Consider the following 7869-nt stretch of genomic DNA (forward strand, 5'->3'; position numbering starts at 1 on the left):
ATAATGTTCTTCCTCTACACCCCCCAATTTTTGCACATGTCGAGGAGCGTGTCAGGCTACATTTCACTGTGTGTTATACTTGTATAACTATGCATGTGACAAATAAAGAACCTTGAACCTGTCAAATGCTCAGTAAGCCAGCAAGCCTGTCTCCTGTCTGTGACACTGTGTGAATTGTGATCAATGGTTTATCACCAATGTGCTACAACTATCTACTTATGTGAACCGTTGCTGAAGCACAATGACTCAAAGAACAGACACAGCGTGGAGTCGGTATAATCAAAAAGTAGAATAGCAGATGGAGCTACTGTGATGTCACCTATTGGCTGCTCACGTCCAGTTTTGAAGGCTGGAGATGAGTGCTTACACCATCTGCATCTTGGTTTTAAAAGAAAACTGGTTGTGATAAAGAAAAACAGATCTTAAATGGGAAACGTGTCTGCGTACACTTTTCGGTCAGTCACTGGGGAAACCGTGAAAAAACTTCAACAACCAAAATAAACCATGAAAAGCACAGACAGCGGCAGCGCTGACACCGTTTAACACTGAACTTGGCTCTCAGACCAACAACAGCAGGGGCGCCCCACAGACCGGCTGCAGGACAGCCTCTCTATACTGCCTCCATCTGACCACAGAGCTCACTGCAGGCAGACGGACGGGCCCTGGAGTGGAGCGGCATAATTCCACTTAACTGTAAAACCGCACGCTGACTGGCCTGGACTTGTCATTGACAAGCCAATAGCCAATGAGTGTGCAGTTTAAAATGTTTTATACAGTCTATGCAAATTATCAGACTTTGTAAAATGTCACCCTTTTACAAATAAAACTACTAAAATAAATCTGCTGAGAACTGTTTTATTTAACCTTTGCACTCAGATGTTGTAGATGATCCCACACCGTCTCACTGACAGCTGCTGAGTCTCTACTAGAAGCACAAAACAGCTGACATGCACAACACAGAGGCATCAGCCCCAGAGGGACTCCTGAAACACGCTGACCTTTTTACAGCTGTTGTTTCATCAATATTTAACCCTGAGTTTCCTCGTCTGCACGAGCAGGAGGCGTGGAGCGCCGTGTTCTCACAGAGCTGCACAAACAGCAGCTCGGAGTTCAGGCCAACAAAAGCCGACCTTCTCGTCTGCACCGTGGTCTCTCTGGGTTTTCAAAGGTTTTTCACTCAAACTGTCACGTAAAGAGTTGTCATCTATCATTTCAAATGACACTCAATCATTTATTCACAAATGACATGATATTCAACTTACCTGCAGCCTGGCGAGCTGAGTGATCCTGGCCACAATCTTGTTGTATGGCTCAACAATCTTTGTCCTTATCCTGGAAGGACATCAGTGTTAGATCAGACAGATAGAGCTGTACTGCAGCAAAAACTGTACCTGGAACAACCTGGAATAACCTGGAATAACCTGGAACCTCACACCAGTTTTTGGAATGTGCATACAGGCTGAGGTTTGTTACATTAGTCAAGGTGAGTTTCCATGTTTTATTACAATCTGTGGCAATGCCGCACAGTCGACTGAATTTTAATACTAATCATCGGTTCTCACGATTAAATAAACAGAATCCAATGATATCTAAAACATCAAAGAAAATCAAGTTCTCCTTCAATCAGCGCCTGACCACGTGCCTTCATCTGCCTTCATCACAGCTGTTTCCTGCACAGTTTAGCTTGACGCTTCCTGGATGTAACACTAACTTAAACCAATACAAAACAAAATCAAATATCTGCCACTGCAGAAGATGAAGAGTTTGTCCCCCAGCACCTGTGGACTGTGTAATGATTGTGAACATCAACGTGAAAGCGTCTTGACTCGTTAAAGATGTAGCCAGGCGCCACCCTATGCCAGGAGGAAAGAATCACCCACCGTGGTATCCGACTCTTTCTGGAGCAGCTAGTACCAAAGCACACAGTGTTTTTGCTTTCCCAAACACTGACCCACTTTGACCTCCTGTCTATGAGGGTCGGGTAAACTTTGAGCTGCTGACAACAGTACATAGCTTGTACTCACTACAGCCTGTACATACTTATAGTTATAGAATATTCACAACATACTTCATACCGTGTACATTATAACATACCATAATAGACCCATTTCTGTAATATACTCACATATCTATATTATTGCTAATATATATTGTAATATACCTATATCACTAAAGCACTTCTGGATGGATGCAAACTGCATTTCGTTGCCCTGTACCTGTGCATGTGCAATGACAATAAAGTTGAATTCTATTCTATTCTATTCTATTCTAACAGGAGCAAAATATACATTCTCAGTATCTTTAGCTCTCGTCTGTCCTGAAAAGAATCCCTCCATCTCTGCCCCTTTTTGTTGTTTTCCCTTGGGAATACTGCATCCCATCCACAAATTCTGCAGTCAAACAGTAGCCTGATTTGCCCTGGTTTCTGAATGATAGATACCAAAACTTGGCAAATACTAGAGATGGCACGATACCACTTTTTCATGTCCGATACCGATATCATAAAGTGGATATCTGCCGATACCGATATGAATCCGATATGTGTTTTTTAATAAATAAAACTGTTTTTTAATATCTTGCTGCTTTTTGTATAAGTTCATACTCAAGTTAAAAAAACAAAACAAAAAAAACACTAAAGCTATTTTGTTAAAAATACACTGCACCCAAAATATTTCATAGTTCAGTAAAACTGATCAATCTAATAAACTTAAACCTGCTCCATCCTCCCTATTCTGGTATTTTAAAGAGTACTTAGCAGAAATATTAAGCAACCTAACTAATAGGGCTCTAAAACTCCCAGCAACAACAAAAATAAATAAATAAAAAATAGGCAACCACCCTCCACCCTCCACCTTATGATGCTTAATCGACGTAATCAACTTTAATTTGATGCAGGTTGGAAAAAAATGCACAGAAATAAATTATTTTTCAAGAATAATTAAATAGATTCAGCATCTTTCTTCTACAGACTGCACAGATGGTACCTTCCCAAAGGAAAAAGTACTATAGCTTACTAGGGCATATCAGACTTAACAGTTACTATATACAGTAATGGACTTCTATACATTTAAATCAGATTAAAACTTTGGGTGTAAGATTCAGATAATTATTTATTAAAAGCTCGACATTTTAAATAAGAAAGAAAAGTATGTCTTTGTGCCCCCTTTTCCCTGTTCATGCCCTATCAGCCCCCCTGGCTAAACTTTGCTAGATCCGCCCCTGCACAGTTACCAGCGTCAGCTACGTAGAAAAAGATCCTGGAGTAGAAAGTAATATTAAATAAATCCTAACAACAGCTTATCAAGCTTAAACGTGCTGCTGTTGTTCAGCTGCTGGTTTCCTCTTTCTGGTGCAAAGTGGGCCAAAAACAAACAAGAGACGGACTCACGACAGAAAAGCTGATCAACTGATCATTGATCAGTTTCATGATTGAAGTGGCAGCAGGAGGGAGAGAGAGAGAGAGAGGCAGTCGCTCCATATATCGGCTGTCGGATCAGCATGAGCACTGCTGACGATCCTTTCCATGCACATAGTGGTCTTTTTTCTTTGGTTTCTTTTCAAAGCACATCCAAGAGATGTGAGACACTCGCTTGTTCTCGGTTTTTAGACAGATGCCGTTTTGGTGTTCATGATGTGAAGAAAAAGCTCATCTTTAACTGACGGTGCCCGTCTGTTATCCTCTGCGGCATGACTAAAGCTCTGGTAGCCAGTGTTATCCTGAACTGGCTTTCCAGAAGGCCTGTTTGCGCACTCACCTGTAAGCCTCACATGGTCAGAAAACAACTGAGCTGGACGGTCTCCAGAATTCTGGTCTTCAATAGGTTCACAGTAGGTTTGTGGGCAAATGTCTCCTACCCATCAGAAGTCCAGGCATTGGGCATATTGTGCATGGGGTGGTCCATAATACCGACTGTGGACCTCATGGACACAGATAACGTCCCTTACGAGCAGTGAGAGGATTTCAGCTGCTGGGTCAAGAGGTAGTATTTTGGCAGCAGCGGCTTTGAGATGAGGCTGATGAGTAGCGGCCTCTGGTGTGGGAATTTCCTGTCTATTATTGGGAATCGAGCTAAACTCGTTGGTAGTCCAAGGGATACACAACCATCTACAGCTTGGATTATGAAGCCAATGGCCCTTCTTCCACACACATTTTCTTTTTTTAAGGACTTCCTCTGGGACACACACTGACTAAACACAGCTTTGAACTTTGCCTTCCCCACAGTCCTCTGTGCAGCTGGATGTTGTAATAGGAGAGTTCTTCCTGGTTTGCTCCCCACCTTGCTCCTCCTCTGAAATCCAAGACCGTCGTGTCATGCATGGAGGTGGACCGTTAGGAAGAGCCGGCATGCAAAGAGCACTCAGAACAGCGCATTACAGTGTTGCAATCTCTAGCTTTGTGGTTCATGGACATGCAGCATTTTTAATAAATGGAATGCTTTTTGAGGAAACTTTTAAAGAGTGTGGTTTCTTATGAACGGGACAATCCTTGTGTGGATCCATACCAGGCTTCATGGCTACAGTCTCAGTCTTACTGCAGAGTGTCAGAGAGAGTGAGGGGTGTCATGTTGGAGCTCTGAAGGGAAAAGTTTGGGTCTGTTTTCATTTCTGTGTGATAATTAACAAAATGAAAGAATGAGAATAATGGATAATGAACAAAGTGCTCGTTTGTATCTAGTCCCCTGAGTCAAGTTCTTAAGTGTCTTCATTTTGCCCATGACTAAAGTGTGCATTAACATCTTCATCAGTGACACAGCAGGGAATAAAGGAAGGCCGGGGACCACGACTTCACTTTTACCATCGTCACTGTCTGTAGCAGCTTCTGGCACCTTTGCTGCAGCTAGAGCAGCTTCAGTTTTGCCTCCTTCATTAAGCGCATTAAGAGTTGCATCCATGCCAGCTCTTTCAACCTCCGAGTCTATTTGGCATCTGCTCTGGTGGGAGCCGATTTTGCTTCTACTGGCTTAGAATGACATCGACTTTGCAGCCTCACCTTTAGAATTGATGCTTGACATGTTTCCAGCTCCCAAGGACCTAGAGTGTATCCGGTCCACTGTGATGCTCTGGACGTTTATTCTTTTCACTCTATTGATCTCACCACTACACTTTTTTAGTTCATTGTTATTTTTGTTAACAGACCACACTAGATGCCCAGTTACAGAAATCTAAAGGCAGTAAAAGGAAAACAGTGGGTGAATGTGAAGAACTAAGCCAAACATGTCTACATATTTCCTGTTAACATCAACAATATATAGACTGGCTACAGTCAGAGGCAAACACGTTTACCTGTCAACAGCTGCCTGTAGAGCACTAATCCTTGTCTGCATCATCTGAAGGACGCCTGAAAACAACATCATAATTTTAGTCCTTCAGGATATTTTGAACTTGGAGCTACTTTGTTACCAGACTTATTTCAAGCAATGTTAGATCTTTTTTTTGGTAAACTGCAGGAACTGCAAGCATCTGAAAAGCCCATTATGAATGTACTCCTTTAGTACTTCTGCAAATGTTACCCATCCATCCTCTTAATGATCAAAGTTCAGGTTCATTTGAAAAGTATAAGTTTAATATTAAAGCAGATATGGTTTTACGGTGTAATAACAGTAATTAATTCCTTCCTAAGTACCAGCAGTTCTAAAAATAGCCACCGTTCACAGATGATCAAATGTTGACTGTAGTTGAACTAATCAAAGCATGGCATTTGTTCGGCATAGTGATTCACACGATGAAGCCTAAAACTGCTAAAAATCAATTTGTCTGTAAAAGAAGTTGACAGATCTGAATTTATGAGAGTAGCTTGTGGAAAAGTGGCAATTTACCTTCCAGAGACTCTATCCCAGTAGCCTGAGCAAGTAAGTCTTCATGTCTGGCCACAACCTGGAAAATATAAACATAAATATAAGAAGACTGCACATGTTATGGTAACTGTTTGTGCTTTATATGACATATTAATGTTTGATTTAAGTTGCTTTAGTCACATTTTATATATTCACATTGTTATTTTCAGAGATGAGCAGTAACGCGTTGTTACTGTAATCCGATTACTTTCTTCAAGTGACGACTAAAGTAAGGGATTACTACTGCAAAAAAAAGGTAATTAGATTACCGTTACTTTCCCGTAAGCACGCTGCGTTACTGCGTTACTAAAACCATGATTTTTTTTGTGAGGGTCTCATGACAGTGACGTACGCGAGTGCGACAGTTGTGGCAACAGCTGTGTGCAGATCAACAAAGGATAATATATCGAGTGCGGGAGAGAGTGTGAGCGTGCAGCGTTTAAAGCATGGAAGTACTGACCTTACTTTGAGTTTGATTCCGCAAAAAGTGACAAAAACATTAATTAGCATCCGCTGTTCACTGCGTGGGAAGAAAACTTCTTTTTACAGCGAAAAAAACCCCTAAACTTCCAAGCAAGCACCGAGTAGCTACGACGTAATGGGAAACTCACAGAGAAACTCTTCAACTGACCGCTACAACACACATCCGCCTGCTATACAGGTGAAAATAGAGCAACAAGACTGCTGAGACTTTGACTTTATTTATTTTCTGCTGTATTTTACTTGCATCTATTTGAAAGACTGAGTGTAAACAGAAAAAAATATTTTATTTTATGTGCTGGAATGTGCAGAAAATAGGTTTAAATGTTAAACAAATTTCTTCCAGTCAGAGAATGTTGCATATAATTAAATCTTTGCTTGATGCATAAAGTTAAAAGATTAAAACTGATAAAACAAGTTTTAAAAAGAGACTTTTCCATTTGATTACATTTTGTATGACGGATTAGGCAGAAAGTAGAATTGGGCTGAAAGATCTATCGCTTTATCACCTATTCAGGTTGTAAATCATGTTTTTAACCAAGTAACTAATTACTTTTGAAAGTAAGTAATCAGTAAAGTAAAGGGACTACTTTTTTGGGGAAGTAATCAGTAATTAGTTACTGATTACTTTTTTCAAGTAACTTGACCAACACTGGTTATTTGATTCTAACTTTCAGCACTTCTAAAGTGGCTGAAATTTCAGTAGACTACCTTAGTGTTGGTATTTATTGTTAAAACAATAATAGTAACTTTTTAATGGCTTAAATTTTGTTGTGACGTCCAGCATCTTGCCCAAAAATACTTTGGCAATCATGTTTTGCATTCGTCAACACATCCTACAGGTCAACTCAGGATAGATCCAGCGCTCGTCCTGAGTTGTCACACTGATACAGACATTTAAACTTACACTGGGTTCATCTATTTGGATCTGCTTAGTTTTCTCACAGTAATTTGGGAATGCTGGTTATTACTGAAAGTTTATAAATTAGTGCATTCTGAGGGAAACAGTGGCCCAGGTGAGCTGGATTTGTACCTGGGTGTGTAGCTCCTTGTCCAGCTGACTGATGCCTTGTGCCAGCTTGGCCAGCTGTTCAGCGATTACAGCATGGTGAATGGCCTGAGCGGTGTATGTCTTCACATCAAAGTCCTTTACTAGGAAATCAGCATAACACTCTGCAAACACAGCAGTCAGTTTTCAAGCCATTAACTCTCCCAGTCTCACATATTAGACACGTCACTGTCTAATTATACAATTAGCGACTTGATGGGTACCAAATGTAGTTTCTACTTTTTTTTGTCACAAATACTAATTTAGCCAAATGAATTGTACAAACAATGCAAACCAGGTTATTGATGTTAATGTCGCTTCTTCACTGGCTAAAGAATTTTTTACAGTCCTGCGAGACTCTCGCATCTTTTGATAAAATGCCTTCAAACGATCGACGATCGTATTTAAAGTCGATGCACCAATTCTGTCATGATAAAACTCATTTTACCATCCTTCAAAAGTGAATTCGTGGAAGCTTCTCTACCGTCCTCCATCTTGACAGTTCCG

The 7869-nt window shown here is 40.7% G+C and overlaps 1 protein-coding gene across 1 annotated transcript in view; it reads right to left on the reverse strand.

The window, feature by feature from the left end:
- cog5 (component of oligomeric golgi complex 5) overlaps positions 1-7869 on the reverse strand; it is a 60093-nt gene extending 52224 nt beyond the window's left edge. The window contains exons 1-5 of the mRNA XM_005733223.1: positions 7811-7869; positions 7348-7487; positions 5817-5874; positions 5284-5338; positions 1263-1332 (exon numbers count right to left, since the gene is read on the reverse strand). Coding sequence (XP_005733280.1) covers positions 1263-1332; positions 5284-5338; positions 5817-5874; positions 7348-7487; positions 7811-7856 — 369 coding nt within the window. The 5' untranslated portion in view covers positions 7857-7869. The remainder of the gene's footprint in view (positions 1-1262; positions 1333-5283; positions 5339-5816; positions 5875-7347; positions 7488-7810) is intronic.

Source organism: Pundamilia nyererei, unplaced genomic scaffold (assembly GCF_000239375.1).
Source record: "Pundamilia nyererei isolate P.nyererei 1_Seehausen unplaced genomic scaffold, PunNye1.0 scaffold00050, whole genome shotgun sequence".
NCBI lineage: Eukaryota > Metazoa > Chordata > Actinopteri > Cichliformes > Cichlidae > Pundamilia > Pundamilia nyererei.